At 46.5% G+C, this 16079-nt stretch overlaps 1 protein-coding gene across 1 annotated transcript in view; it reads left to right on the forward strand.

Moving 5' to 3' along the window:
* CD9 (CD9 molecule) overlaps positions 1-11638 on the forward strand; it is a 39432-nt gene extending 27794 nt beyond the window's left edge. Inside the window, exons 3-8 of the mRNA XM_049882258.1 lie at positions 5495-5592; positions 6383-6457; positions 8910-9008; positions 9158-9247; positions 9909-9992; positions 11181-11638. Of these exons, the coding sequence (XP_049738215.1) occupies positions 5495-5592; positions 6383-6457; positions 8910-9008; positions 9158-9247; positions 9909-9992; positions 11181-11246 (512 nt within the window). The 3' untranslated portion in view covers positions 11247-11638. The remainder of the gene's footprint in view (positions 1-5494; positions 5593-6382; positions 6458-8909; positions 9009-9157; positions 9248-9908; positions 9993-11180) is intronic.
* The last annotated feature ends 4441 nt before the right edge of the window (positions 11639-16079 follow it).

The raw sequence follows: 16079 nt of genomic DNA on the forward strand, positions 1-16079 counted from the left end.
GCATAGCACATGAGTCTTGTGGTTCATTTTCCTGATTTTATTGCTTTTGTTGTTGTTGTTGCTAGCTGGGCTTTTTTCAGGGTAAACCTCCCTATTGTCAGTAAGAAAAGCACAATGTGTGTTTTAAAAAAAAAAAAAAAACTACATGCGCTGTTTTTCAGGAGCAGGTTTCCACAGTGCTCTGACTTGTTTTAGCAACAGAGCTTTTTCTGTGTGAGTGTGTCTGTGGCAGGGTTGGAATGCCGCCCTGTAGAGCTGGAGCAGTGGGGGCAGGGAGAGCTGTTTAGCATAAGAAGTATGGGGCACAGGGTCCTGAGGGGAGACCTTTAACAACCCATGTCCGTATGTCACGCTCCACATCACGAGGAAGCTGTGAACTTCCTCTGGGAAGAGAGCAAACCTGCCTGCAGCAATATGGAAGCAAATGGAGTGCATTTCCAGAGAGTTTCTAAACAAGCACCCCACAAGCCTCTCTGCATGTTTACCAGAGGGGGTGCTCTGTGGGGCCATTGTTCACTGCGGGGTGTGTGGCTCGACACACTCTGATGGTTCCTAACAGCCAGGTTTTTATTTTTTGTTTATCTAGGACTCTTTGGCTACTTCTTTGTATTTTTAGCTGTGGGAGGTAAGGATCTTATTGGTAAAAAATGGAATTAGGAAGACACAACTGACATTCTTGAACCCCTTCTTGGTGTGTCAAGCTCGTGTTACGCACACTGTTGTAGAGTTTAGACCTTGCAATTCTGCAAGGTGGGTGGAATGATGCCCGTCTCATAGGGAAAGAAACTAAGGCTCAAGAAATTAAATAACTTGCCTGAGCTTATGCCCATCAAGAGACAGGGCTAGGATTTGAACCCAGGCCTGTGCGAGTCTCTTCTCAGATTATCTGTGCTAGGTTGTAGGGGGACTCCCTATGTAGGAAAAGAAAATATCTCCACTGACCGAGCTGATCGTTCCCCGTTTGCTGGGGTGGGTAGAGACTCTCTTGGCATTGTGACTTCACCCAAACCAGTCTTCAGAGAGAAGCCCCCAGCCCCGGAGGCCCTAGCAAGCAGGGGACAGGTGGGAAAGGCTCACAGAGGGTAGGAGAGTAAGTGAGCATACAGGTGGAGGAGCCCGGGCCTGCCTCTGGGAACCTCATGGAATTCGGGTCCCCCAGGTCATTGCAGGTTCCCCGATGGCCAGTGTTCCTGGCTAAAGTGACCAGGAGGATGACTTGAAGGCACAATCCCAAAGAGACACAGCAATCCCTAGATAGGGGTTAGTGGCTGCAGCTTCCTTAGCTCTGCCAGAGGAATAGGGTCCCTTGAGGCTGGGAGCCCACAAACAGAGGGCGACACTAGAACATCAGCAAGCTGAGCAGCTGTTTGGTTCTGACTGGGCCCTGCGCCTCACCCAGTGTTTCAGGAAATGGAATCCTTGTAGCCTGTGGCCAAAGGGCCAAGGAGGCTTCCCTCTGTGTCCCCTTCCCCCTGGGGCTGTGAGACCAGATGAACCAGCTACACCTCAGCACTGTCCCCACATCATGGGGTTACTGCCCTCGCACTGGGCATTAACTGTCTGCAGGCATCCTCCAGGCTGGCCTGGCCATGCAGCTGAAAACCTGAAAAATCCAGTGGCATCTTTTCTCCAGCAGGTCCACAACTTGCAAAGTAGGGAAAGATTGTATAACCAGGCAGAGAAGCAAATGAAAACAGAAACTTTTCCAATGTTTAGAACAGTTTATAGTAAGTCCAGAACAGATGACAGCCTTATATGGGCCTTCTCTCCGATTCAGGCCCTGGGAGATTCAGCCGGTCAGCAGGATCCTTAATCCCAGGCTGCAAACATGTTGGCGAACTGCATTTTCTTGGTGCCTGGCCAACAGCCCTTCTTAACTCCTTGGTGTCCTTCCAGAAGACCATGGCCACTGAACAAAGGCATCTGGAGGCTCCAACCAATCTGCCTTCGATGACAAGTGCCAGGTGACTTCTAGAATACAGAGTACTTGCCCTCAGCACGCTGGTGCTGGGCGAGTTTGTTTGGTTGCTCTGTGCCTCATTTTCCCCATCCTGACACTGGCATAGCTTCCACACCCACACCTCTCTGAGGCTGAGAATTACCCTGCTTGGCAGATGACGATCCACTGCAGTGCTTATTCATGACAACAGCCATCCATGGGAGGGAGAAGAACCAAGGGAGAGCCCTTGGGAGTCGGAGTTAGGCCTCTTTGGAATCCCTGGCTGAGTTTTTATAAATTGTTCTGAGCAAGTGGAGCCCAGGGGCTTTGCTAGGTTTTGTTTTCCTCCATGTAAACGGGTGGTGCTGTTTGCAGCTGGGGCGAGGAGGGGGCGTGACAGGAGACTAATGCATCTACTCCCTCCCTGAACCAAGAGCCCTGCTTGATAGGTGAGGGCGAATATTCCACGTCTGTGTAAAGGACACCCTGGCAGATGCTACTGCTACACCACGGTCTGTGTTGTTTTTAACCAGGCCTATATTGTCAGTCTGAAAAAAGCAGAAGAAACAGCCCTTAAGCAAATTAATACAGTAATCCGCAAGAAGGCTCCATGACGAAGAACTTTTTCCATGAGTCAGACAGAAAGTGAACATTCACTTGTTTATAAAGGGAACACTTCATCATTTGTCACCACCAGCCTTTCTAACAAGGTTGGGGTGCAAAACCCAAGTGGCCTTTCCAAGAGGAGGCCCTGGACAGCCCTTTTAAGAAAGAGCCCAAGCCCTGCAGTAGCGCCATGACTTCCGGGGGGCTGCTTTCAGGTGAACCACCCTTAGCTGGACGCCTGCTGCTAAAACCCCATAAACAGCTGTGGGAGAGCTTGTCTTGCACCGGCCGGAGAGGGCGGCGCTGGGCCCTCCAGATCTGCAGCTGTCTGCACAATAGTTAAAGGCAACAAAACCTTTTGTCTTAAAATCTTACTCTGCTGAGCCATAGAATAAGTGTTTAATACTAGCTGAGAGACCCATTAGGAGAATGTTCTCTCTCTCTGCATGGAAAATGCCTTTTCCTTTAGTAGCCCACCATTGCTGCTGGCCCAGCTCCCCTGGCTTTTGCCAGGACCACCCAGACTTATGAACAGGACCTGGGTTTGGATAAAACACGTCTGCTCAATTCCCACTCAACTGTATTTCATGTGCTTATAAATCCCTTTGATCTCCCAGTGCTTCCTGTGTATTCAGCCCTGCTACAGGGCTCAGAGGAGTGGCCTCATCCTGCATTGTCTTGCCCTGATGAGTTGCGGGTAGACTGGGCCCCTTTGCCTGCCTCCACTCACTAGTGTCCCCATGTTAGAGCCAAGACGTGAGGACAGCCACCCCTTCTTCCTCACGCACGGTGCAAGGGGCTGCACTGCCTTCCCAAGCCCAGCCTGGCCCCGCAGGCTGTGACTGCAAAGGGGGATGGGATTGGACTGTATTTGTCACCTTGCCTAGTCTAGGCCAGGCGTGCATGGGAACAGTGCCCATATTCACATACCACACAGGGGTTTGCCAGGAAGCCCACGTGACCTGACATCACAACAGATGTGGGGGAAGAGGGACAAGGCACAAATGCTCCCTTGTGTGCGTTCTGCTCTGTGTCGCCCAGGACCCTCAGCTACGAGCAGATTGCGTGGCTGATAGCTGGCAGAGCCATGGCCCCACACCGAGGGTACAGATGGGAGACAGTGAGGTCACTGTGTCACTGCAGAGGTTCTCATTGCAGTATCCTGTTTTGCATTGTGGGGCAACATCACGGACGCTCTGATTTTCAGTCCCTACTTCAGGGAAGCCTCTGTGGTTTGAGGACAGTAGGGAGGGAACAGCCAGTATATAAACATTCATCCCTGTGGCTGTTAGTAATTGTCACCTCTCCTTTGTATTACTAAGGTTAACAATTATTGTTAGGTGCTGTCAAGTGAATCCTGACTTATGGCAACTCCATGTGTGCAGAGTAGAACCGTGCTCCATGGGGTTTTTCAGGCTGTGACCTTTCGGAAGCAGACCACCAGGCCTGTCTCCCGAGGTACCTCCGGGTGGGCTCAAACCTCAAACCTTTCGGCTAGTAGTTGAGCATTTAGCCTTTGTGCCACCCAGGGACTAGCCAAGATTAACAATAGCTAGCACTTGGGGATCATATCATTTAATCCTCACAATGCCCCTCGAGTGAGTTAGGCATTATTACCATCCCCATTTTGCAAAGAGAAAACTGTTGCCCAGAGTCACAGAGCTGGCCTTCAAACCTTCAGAGCTGGTGTTCTCAACATGACAGTTGCCTCTACCAAAGCTGGATAAAACATACTACAAGACAGGGAGGCCCTGGGACTTCTCTGCCAATTTTCCCACAGAACTTGCTGGGGAGGAGGATATGGGGGCAAAGGATTGGTCCCTCAAGGTGGGCCCCTCTGGGCTTCCCTTGGAGGGACGGTGGAATGAACAGGACCAGGGCTGCTGGCCATGGTCCCCTGTCCCAGGTCCTTGCATGGTGTTGGGCCAAAGGTAGGGGTATGGAAGTCACTGCCCTTCTCACTGCCTCCTCGCCAATCAGTCATTAAGTTTGAGGACTTAGTAATGGTGTCATTCACCTTCCCTTTAGCAAGAAGGATCCTTTTCACCCTTAACCTAAAAAAAAAAAGAAAGGAAGAAAACCGAACCCACTGCCATTGAGTTGATTCCGACTCATGGCAACCCTATAGGTAAGAGTAGAACTGCCCTGTAGAGTTTCCAAGGAGTGCCTGGTGAATTCGAACTGCGAACCCTTTGGTTAGCAGCCGTAGCACTTAAACACTATGCCACCAGGGTAGAGGAGCTGAACTGCAACTGTAAGATTTACTTGGTATGCTGTAAGGCATCTTCCGAAATTTTCTAGCAACCGACCTCTTTAATTTTACCAATAAGGCGTCTTACCTAAGATCACATAGCAGTTAGTGCCCTTGGGCATTGCTGCACGTAGTGGGGTGGGGAGGCATCCCTTCTGGGAACCAGGCAGACCCAGCCCACGCACCCGAGAGCCTGACGTCTGAGTGTGCAGCCCCTTCCTGGAAAGCTTGCCTGGCAGCCTCTCCTGTGAGGCAGAAGCCAGCGGAAAACTTGGCAGAGTCCAAGAAGTGAGCCCAAGTGTGGAGGGTCTATTGTAACTGGCATGAGTTGGGTTCATCTTGCTGGAAACAGCTGTTGGACTGGACCAGTTTGTGTCCTGAATAGAATCTGGGTGTTTCCATGGATATTCTGTGTCCTAGAGTGGGTGGTAATGGCGATCTTCCAGAAAAGCTGAGGGAGGGGTAGGAGCAAAGGCTTGATGGGGCAGGGGCCCCAAGGAGAGACTGGTGGGAAGGGGACTAAAAGCAGAGGTGAAGGAGGCCATTTTTTTAAGGAAGGACACTTCCCTGAGACCCCAGCAACAAGAATGGGAGGAGGCACAGAGTCACGTAGAGGGAAAGAGCAATTGCAGGAAATGTCTGGGTCCCCAAACTAATGTCTCCATGTGTGTTTCCTTTTCCTCTGCCCTCTCCCTCAGGAGTTTATATTCTGATTGGAGCCGGGGCCCTCATGATGCTGGTGGGTTTCTTGGGCTGCTGTGGAGCCATCCAAGAATCCCAGTGCATGCTGGGATTGGTGAGTATCTCTTTTGATATCTGGACAGCCACTCTGACTCCCACCTCCCCCAACGCAATCTCAGCGGGCCCAGATACATAGAATAGATGGGAGAGAGTGGAAGGGGACAGGATAGAGTGAAGAGGGTATGTAAAGGACATGGGCTATCCTCAGTATCCCCAGTGTTCTCCACTCTAGGCTCTGCCCAGTCCCTTAGCCAGGCAGCCATCTTGTCCTCCACCCTGGTTCCCCTCCCCTGTGGCAATGCATTACTCCTCTGCCTTTCTGGAGCCTCTCTTATCGCTTCCCTTAGGCAACTATATGCCAGGACTTTGTTTTTCCCTTTCTTGAGGACCACGTATGCTTTTTTACCCTGAATCCACAGGTACCTTTGCCTTCTCTCTTATTTCAAAATTTGTTCCACTTTTCCCCACACTCCACAGGGTGTGTTCACTTCCTTTCTTTCCCCCGAATCCTTAGGGTTTTTGTGAGTGAACAATGGTATTTTATTACTCTTAACTAACACCTTATAAATACCAGTTTGGGGGGTTGGCTGCACCCAGTTCTTTCCTCCTGAATGGGTACCCTTTCCTCTTATAAGTTTCACTTTCCTTGCCTTGGCTTAACCCTTCCTGTTCTGTAAACTTTCCTTGCCCCTTCTAGGTTGTTCCTTTGTACCCCAGAGATTTGCCATTCTTCCCTGTTCCAAAATACCATCTGGCTGAACAGCCCCCTTTGAAATCCTGGATCCTGACTTTCCAGTTGTTTGGCTGAGATTTTTCCTCACTCTTATCTTCTCTTTGCCTTCTAGTTCTTTTGCTTCCTTTTGGTGATATTTGGCATTGAAATAGCTGCGGCCATCTGGGGATATTCCCACAAAGATGAGGTAGGTTTTTCCCATAGGTCTCTTGGGTCTGCAATGATTTGGTGTGGGGGGATGATGAGGGTGGAAGGGTGGTCAGGCTAGTCACTTTGGTCAGCTTTCAACCCTCGAACATGCCTCTTGTTTGCCACATTCCCATGTGCCATCGGAACACAAGCTTCCTGGGAGCAGGGAATGTGAGCAATTACCACTCTGTGGGTATTATGCCAACCACTGCATATCTAGTCCCCTGAATGGTGCCTGGCACATAGTAGATGTTCAGGAAATATTTGTTGGGCCTGTGTTTGTGTGCGCGCGCGTGTGTGTGCACGTGCATTCTTCTAGTGTGGTAGAAAGACATGCATCTAAAAAGTGTCATACAAGTGATTTGTATCCAAAAGTACCATGGAATTTGAAAAGGCCTGGACAGGAAGATCTCTTCTGGCTTCATGGAGAAGTGGGCGTTGGTCTAAAGGTTGAATAAGAGATAGGATTTTAGGAGGAGAGCTGGTAGGAGGTGGAACTTCAAGACAAAGGAAGGATCTGAGTACAGCTGAGTTTGGGCTCCCATGGGGAGCCGCTGAGGAGATTCGAGGCAAGGTGAGCCGTGAGAGCATTGTTTTAGAAAGGGCCATTTTACAGTGTTTAGCAGGAAGGGAAAGAAAGGAGGAAAGATGCTGGATGCGGGAACCCTGTTTTAAAAGAAAAAAAAAAAAGATTTAATAATCTAAGCAGTAAAAGCTGCAGCTATCTCATGGGCTCTAGACTTTCTGGAGCCATGGAGGGTGGATGAACCCCTAAAACTCTTGTCCTTAGATAACCTTTAAACCTTAAACCAAAAATATCCCCTGAAGTCATCTTAAAACCGAGCAATGGTTTAGCTTAACTTGTAAAAATGTCTGCCTTGATCATTATGCTCTTTTAAGAACTATCTATATGGGATCAAACTGACAACAGGAACTCAAAAGATTAGATAGAAACTTTAGGGAGCAGTGAGTTTATGTTACTGAGGGAGGAACAACTCAACTCAGAAAAGGAGGGTGAGAATGGTCGTACAACTTGAAGAATGTAATCAATGTCACTGAATTGTACGTGTAGAAACTGTTGAACTGTGTATATTCTCAACGACAACAACAAAATAAATAAAATTTAGGAAAAAAAAAAAAGCTGCAGCTACCATGGAAACAGGAGGGGATAATTACAAAAGATGCTAAATGAAAGTTGCTGGATGTTGGTCAGTTAATAGGATGTGGAGGTCATGGGAACAGGTGTGCATTCAACTGGAATGCACCTAAGTATAAGAGGGTAATAATTGCAGTTAATAGTTCACTTTTATTCCAAATTTACTCTGTAGTAAGCGTAGAGTAAGATGCTAAAGACTTACCATGCAGTATCTAATTTAATCCTCACAATAATTGATGAGGTAGAGATTGTTATACCCTCTACCTATATATGCAGAAACTGATCTCCAGAAAGGTTTTGTAATTTGCCAAACATCACACAGCTTCTCAGAGCAAAAGAGAGAGAAGGAAATGAAAGACTCAGTGAAGAAACTAGTCTACAGGACTAACAGTCTACACAAACCACAGCCTCATCAACCTTGAAACCAGGAGAACTAGATTGCACCCGGCTACCACTAACAACTGTTCTGATCAGGGCCACAAGAGATGGATCCTGATAGAATGGAGAAAAATGTGGAATGGAATTCATTCTTTAAAAGTCCAGACTTATTGGACTGGTAGAGACTAGAGGAGTCCCCAAGAATATTGCCATGAGATACTCCATAAACCCTGAACCAAAACTACTCCCTGAGGTCACCTTCTAGCTAAATAACAGATTGGCTCATAAAATAAAGAATACTACCAGTGAGTACAGTGCACCTTTAAAAATTTATCTGTATGAGACCAAATGGTCAACAGTTATTCTAAAGCAAAGATGAAGGGGTAATAGGACAGGGAAACCAGATTACTGGAAGCGAAACATCCAAAAGGGAATTAATGAGAATGTTAACACATTGTGACCAATGTCGCTGAATAATTTCTGTAGAAATTGTTACATGGGAACCTAATTTGCTGTGTAAACTTTCACCGGAAACACAATAAATATTATTAAAAAAAAAAAAAAAGGAAGGCTAAGGAAATAGCCAGGTCAGGAGCAATTTCTTTAGATTGAAGAGATTCAATCTTGTTGTTAGGTAGAAGGTAGAAGGGAAGGAACCAAGTGGAACTGGAGGGACCAACCAAAGGTACAAGAGAAAAAGGAAACCTGCTGAAGCAAGTTCCTGGAGGGTGTGAGAGGAGATGGGAGGTGCCACAGAGGCACTGAGGAAGAACTAGTGGCTTCAGTCTTCTCAGTGACTGAAATCTTCTCTGAGCCCAGACATTGTTGATAGCACTTGAAGAGAATGAACAAGATGGAGCAGATGGCATCTGTTCATTAAGAAGTATATGAAAAAGCTGTCTCTGGTTCATTGTAGGTGATTAAGGAAGTCCAGAAATTTTACAAGGACACCTACGAAAAGCTGAAAGCAAAGGAAGAGCCCCAGCGGGAGACGCTGAAAGCCATCCACTATGCGGTATGTCGTCTTGTCTGCAAAGATTCCAACCATTCTTCTGACCTTTCTTCAGAACACACCTGCACACAGGGTACCTGCTGTGCCAGACCATTTCTTAATCATCTTTTTATTTGTTCTTCTCATCCTTATCCCTGCCTCTCTTTCTGCAGTTGAACTGCTGTGGTTTGTACGGCGGTGCGGAACAATTTATTGTAGACATTTGCCCCAAAAAGGAGCTAATCGCAACCATCACAATACAGGTAAACTTAAGAATAAGACTCCTGCCCAGTTGCTCTGGGCAAATCCTATGAGGGTGGAAATCAGCCATCTCCTTCTAGGAGAAGAGGTGTCCAGGTACTTCATAGAGACCTCTTCCTCCTGTGACCCCCAGGGCAGCCATCTCATTTCTCCCCTAACCCGGGCAGCAAAACAAAGGCCAGACCAGGGAAAGAGCAAAGCGTTCTAGCTCCAAGTGGGCTTTGACACCTAGGATTTCCTACTGCTACCCCACCTTCTTGTCCCCCAACCCTCAAGCTGTTGAGGACAGTTTTGTTCCTGAGACCTGGCTCCTGCGATGGCCTAACACTGCTTTGTCTTTGTAAATGGCTCATGATTATATAGCTAGATCTAAGTCCAGGCTCTGAAATAAGTGACCCTACGACCAGATCAGAAATAAACCCTAAAGCAGAGGCTTAACCCTCTTCCTTCCCTGGTTTCTTGCTCAAGTTTTAGGGACCCACCTCTCATATCTCTCTTGGTTTCCCTTTCCATCCAGCAGCCAGGACATGTCTTCTCCCTGCCTCCTGTCCCCACCCATTCCCTGGGACCACCAGTGCTCCCTGTGTGAAGAGGGTACTGTGGGAGGGAGAGTGCACTTGGAGCTGGGATGGTGTGTGACCAACTCTTGCTTTGCCTCCCTAGTCCTGCCCCGATGCCATCCAGGAGGTCTTCACCAACAAGTTCCACATCATTGGCGCGGTGGGCATCGGGATCGCTGTGGTGATGGTGAGTGCAGGGAGCCTTCAAGGAGGGAATGGTGCTCTTGGTGGTGACCATTTACTAAGCACGTGCTCTGTGCCTGGGACTGTTGTAAGTGCAGTATGCCCATCAAGTAACTGAATCCTTGCAGTCCCTACAATGTAGGTACGATTAGTGTTTGCATTGTACAAACCAGGAACTGAGAGACAGGGAGGGTTAGTAAGTTGATCAAAGTCTCTCAGCATATTAGTGAGGAGTCCGGGATTTGAACTCCAGTGTGTCTCCAGAATCCATTAAGGTAAAGTGATGCCAGAGATGCTGGTCCATGGACCACACTTTGAGTAGCAAGGAGGTAGATCGCCCAGACCTGTTAGCTAGTCTGGGGAAATCTTCAGAACATGTTATCATCCTACATCTGCTTTACTTTTCTCCAAGAAAACAGTTGACTAGAAGCTTCACGACTTGGCATTGTTTCTTCTCCCCCTATAGTCTGAAAGGCCAGTCAGAAAGAAGAGTAGACAGAAAGCTTTAAATAACCCACTGTCTTGCTAATCAGCTTCTGGGAACCAACCAGGGCCAGTCAGTTTCCCCAGTGTCACCCCTTAACCCCCCATGATGGAGTGATGAGAAACCCATAGGGAACACAGCCCTCAGGTGGGGCAGCCAGGCTCACCAAAAACCCTAGAATCTTCACCAGTTCTCCTCTGTCCCTAGTGAGACTGCCTCAAAAGAAAGAAATGCCTCCTTTTTTTATTGGTTATTTATACTCCCATATCTACATCCAAGAAATAGCTTGAAGCAACTTTCAGTAAAAGACATAACAATGCCTGTTAAAGTAGAATGTAAAACACCTCCCCCGCCCCCCCCCCCCCCAAAAAAGAGGCAGAAGTATAGACTATTGGTGTATCTGAAATTAGAGCATTAAATTTAGCTCTGGGCTTATTTGTCTTACCCTGAAAGTTCTCCAGGGACAGTGTTTATGCAGCTTCCAAGAGCAACTGACTGCTGACTCAGAATCCCCCAAGTCCAGCAGTCCTTCCCATTATCTAGCCTGCATCTCTCCTGCTTTAGTAGTCTCTATGTTGTTTCGCCTCGTGGACACCATTCTCCTTGTGGTCTTTTGTCTTGGGCTCAGTGACGTGGGCTTCCCGTCCCCCTCGCCTTCCTTCAGACAAACAAAGCCACCCTGTCTGCCACGTCCCTTCTGTCTTGCAGATTTTCGGCATGATCTTCAGCATGATCCTGTGCTGTGCCATCCGCAGGAGCCGCGACATGGTCTAGGGTCGCCCTTACCCCTGAGCAGGAACATTTGCCCGCGCAGGCTTATCTTTTGCCACTAACTTTAGTATTCATTCCGCATTTCTAAACAAAAAGTTATTCCATGTTTGTCTTTGTAATGCTTTATTTGATATTGGCATTTGTAGTTGAGGAATTTGGGGATTTGATTTGCTTCAATTTGTTTTTGTTTTGTTTTTTTACTGTCTGTTTTTGCTTGTTATGTTAAGCAGAAATCCTGCAATGAAAGGTACTATATATGCTAGACTCTAGACAAAAGATATTGTACATAAAGAGAATTTTTTTGGCATTAAATAGATAAAAATGTCTATCTTGTTTGATCAGGTTGTAACTTATGTTGAAGACAATTTGATACATAATAAAAGATTACGACAATATCCTAGACTGTTGTTTATTTTTTGAAATGACCTTGGTCTTACATAGTAAAAGGAAAACCTTCCGCTTTTCTTGCTGACTTAAATCTTTTTACACACATGTGGATGACCCGTACAGAATGTGTAATTCCATATTAACTTTCCTTCCACTGTTTGCTCTCAGGAAGCTGACGTGAGAGAATGGAGGAGTCAGGGTCATCTCAAGGAATGATACTCTATTTTTGTTTAGAGCTATTTAGTTTTCAGCTGTCTTTCAATTGCTATTTGCTCTAACACTTCCTTTATATGCGAGAGAGTTTAGGAGGCTGGTCTCCCTAATTTACTAATGAAATTGAGACATGGAGAGATTCAGGGATTTTGATTCAAGGACACACTTTGTTAATGAAGAGACAAAACTGGAGCCCAGTCTCTGGACTCTTTCATTCAGCAATGAGTTGTTTCTTGGGGATACAACAGTATAGCGGAGTTCCTTGAGGGCAGGATTTTGTTTTACTCACTGCTATAATCCCAGCAGAGCCCTGGTGGTACAGTGATTAAGATCTCAGCAGCAAAACAAAAGATCAGTAGTTTGAATCCACCAGCCACTCCTTGGAAACCCTACGGGGCAGTTCTACTCGGTCCTATAGAGTTGCTGAGTCAGAATCAACTTGACGACAGCGAGTTGTTTGATATCCCCAGTACTTAGAACCTACTGCCTGGTACATAGTAGGTGCTCAATTAATATTTGTTGGTTGAATGAATAAATATGTATCCGTCAGGGTTTAGTCAGAGAAGCAGAACTACTGAGAGACAGATATATCTAAAGGGATTTGACCTTAAAAATCATTGGCACCTTATAAAAAGCAGTCTTTATAGGTTTATAGGACTATCATCTTTGTGCCTGATGCTGGGGCTTGAAGCCCACAGGGCAGGCAGTCAGGAAGGAAAGATGAATATAAAGCTGGGGGAAGCAAGAACAAGCTGGGGCCAGTGAGGATAGACAAGCCCATGTCTGTTCTTGTTACTTTTGACCTTGGTGTGTGGGTCATGCAGAGGCTGGGGCCTTCATAATGGAGCTAAACACACATAGCTAAGATGGAGAAGCTGAGGTAGATTAGGGACAATTTGTGTGAGCTACAAAATGTGGCTTCGTTTTTACCCTCCAGGCTTCCCACAAGAATCTTCTTGTGCTCACCCCTAACTGGAAAACACAGAGAAGAGAATTCTGGGAAGTACAGTTCAGCTGAATCAAGTAGATAGGTTCCAAAGTCACCACAGTGTGGGAGACAAGTTCCTGCTTCCAACGTCTGTAATCTAGTGGGCCATTCAGAGAGTGAAGCAGGCAGTTATGACCTGAGGTAAACACTGTGAGGAGAAGCATAGTGCCGTAAGAAACCTATTTTCATTTTCCACCTCTTGATTCAATTTGGGTTCTTGCATAACATCAAAAAAGAAAAAAAATCAAAATGGCCCTGAATGCCAATACATTAAAAAATCAGGCAGGGTAGGTTAGCACCCTTGAGTCTCATGGCTACTCTGTGGCCCCAAGTTCCTTTTTTAATTTGAACATTTGAGGACAAACTGCTTTTCCAGTTGTGGAAATAACAGGTCAACCATTCATTATAAAATGAAGGCTAAGAGTGGATGGACTGTCTTAGCTAAGACACAATTCCTGGTGACTTCTAATGCCCACCCTGTTTGTGAGTGCAGCTACCTGTGGGAAAAGCCAGCCCATGTACGCTCTTTCCACTCTGCTTCTTTGCCAAAGAGTGGGTGGAGTTAGTTGCATAAGAAGCAGATAGCCACTACTTCAGAGTCCACCAACACCTCATCATTATACCCTGTCTTCCTGTTTGTCGTAAATAACAGACCAACTTAGGCTACAAAAGTGAGGAATCTATTAAGAACACAGGTGGTATATGTCTTAGGCTGGGTTCTCTAGAGAAGCAAATCCAGTGAAGCATGCGTATAGAGTGAGACAGATTTATATCAAGGAAATGGCTCATGGGGTTGTAGAGGATGGAAAGTCCTAAATCTGTGGGTCAGGATTGAGGCTTCTGACTCAAACATTCCTGTAGGGACTGGGGAACCCAAGATCAGCAGGTCAGACAGCAGGCCTCTGGTTCACAGGCTGTGAAGGCTGACAAATCCCAGGGCTGGCAGGTAAGCTGCTAGCTCAAACCCCAAGAACCAGAGGTCAGATCAGATGAGGATCCAGAGGGAGCAAAAGCCAGTGAGCTTTACTAAAAAAAAACTAGAAAGTCCATATATATTGGATGCAGACCACACCTGCAAGGAAACTCCCTTCCAACTGATTGGCTTCTCATAGCAGATCTCTTCATAGAGGTGATTACATTGTATCAGATGTTATTATGGAGGCAATTACGTCATGACATAGCTGCAAAACTACATCATAATTGCCAAACCACTGAGAATCGTGGCCCAGTCAAGTTGACACACAACCATCACAGTATCTTGTGAAACCCAAGAGCAGAAACACAGCAGAGCCTTAGGAAGCTTCTGCAACCATAGATTAGAAACCCTGAAACTCTTTACTCCTACATGCTGTATTTTGCTTTCCAAAGAGGCCAATTTTCTCTGCTGCTCAGTCTGCATACAGGGTGGGAAAAGGGTTGCCCCTTAACTCCTAAATTCTCAGAGAGAAAACCTCTGTTGGCCCTTTTAGAAGTTTTAGGAGAAATAATCTGACCCAGTTTCAGTCAAATATCTACCCCTGTCCAATCAGCTGGCAGGTAAGGGGGAGGGGGAGGCACATGTAATAAGGACTCAGCCACCCTCTGTGGCCTGTGCATTGGGCCCCATACCAGAAAAGATCATTGAGAGCTAGCAGACTCTCCAAAAGGAGCCAGCTCATCCACACTGCCCTCAGCCAGGCTGAACCAGCTTCCCTAATGTGGAGGGTAGGTCTCAGGGTAGCTCTGCAGCGAAGGGGACACCTATACAGCCTGCAGTTCGCAGGACCTGAAGGTCTTTCGGAACCAAGACCTTTAGAAAATTTTGGGTCACAGAAAAGCAACAGACTCTGCCAATAGCAATAATAGCTGTGGGTCCAGGAAAAGTCTCCTTGAGCATGAAAAGAACAAGCATCTAGGCATGTTGGCCTCTTAGCTCAACTGTGAAAAGCAGCTCCAGGCATCCAATCTGAATAGGAATAGCTGTGTGGTGGCATAGTGGTTAAGAGCTAGAATGCTGACCAAAAGGTCAGTAGTTCAAATCCACTAGCCAGTCCTTGGAAACCCTATGGGGCAGTTCTCTGTCCTATAGGGTCACTAGGAGTCAGAATCAGCTCGACGGCAACAGGTTAGCTGTGTTGTTTTTAAGCACCGTCAACTCGGTTCCCACTCATAGCAACCCTGTGTACAACAGAACAAAACATTGCTTGGTCCCGTGCCATGCTCACAATCGTTGCTATGTTTGAACACAGTGTTGCAGCCACTGTGTCAATCCGTCTCGTGGAGGGTCTTCCTCTTTTTCACTCACCCTCTACTTTACCAAGCATGATGTCCTTCTCCAGGCACTAATCCCTCCGGATAGCATGTCCAAAGTACGTGAGGCGTAGTCTCGCCATCCTTGCTTCTAATGATCATTCCGGTTGTACTTCTTCCAAGGCAGATTTGTTCATTCTTTTGGCAGTCCAAGGCATATTCAATATTCTTCACCAACATCGTAATTTCAAGGTGTTAGTTCTTGGTCTTCCTTATTCATCGTCCAGCTTTCAAATGCATATGAGGCAAATTGAAAACACCATGGTTCGGGTCAGGCCCACCTTAGTCTTCAAGGTGATACCTTTGTTTTTTAACACTTTAAAGAGTTCTTTTGCAGCAGATTTGCCCAATGCAATGCATAGTTTTGTTTCTTGACTGCCGCTTCCATGGGTGTTGATTGTGGATCCAAGTAAAATGAAATCCTTAACACCTTCAATCTTTTCTCCATTTATCATGATGTTGCTTATTGGTTCAGTTGTGAGGATTTTTGTTTTCTTTATGTTGAGGTATAATCCATACTGAAGGCTGTGATCTTTGATCTTCATCAGTAAGTACTTCAAGTCCTCTTCACTTTCAGCAAGCAAGGTTGTGTCATCTGCATAATGCAGGTTGTTAACGAGTCTTCCTCCAATCTGGATACCATGTTGTTGTTCACATAGTCCGGCTTCTTGGATTATTTGCTCAGCATACATATAGAATAAGTATAGTGAGAGTATACAACCCTGACACACACATTTCCTGACTTGAAACCACACAGAATCCCCTTGTTCTGTTCAAACAACTGACTGCCTCTTGATCTACGTACAGTTTCCTCATGAGCACAATTAAGTGTCCTAGAATTCCCACTCTTTGCAATGTTATCCATAATTTCTTATGATCCACACAATCGAATGCCTTTGCATAGTCAGTAAAACACAGGTAAACATCTTTCTGGTATTCTCTGCTTTCAGCCAGGATCC

Source organism: Elephas maximus, chromosome 4 (assembly GCF_024166365.1).
Source record: "Elephas maximus indicus isolate mEleMax1 chromosome 4, mEleMax1 primary haplotype, whole genome shotgun sequence".
Lineage (NCBI taxonomy): Eukaryota > Metazoa > Chordata > Mammalia > Proboscidea > Elephantidae > Elephas > Elephas maximus.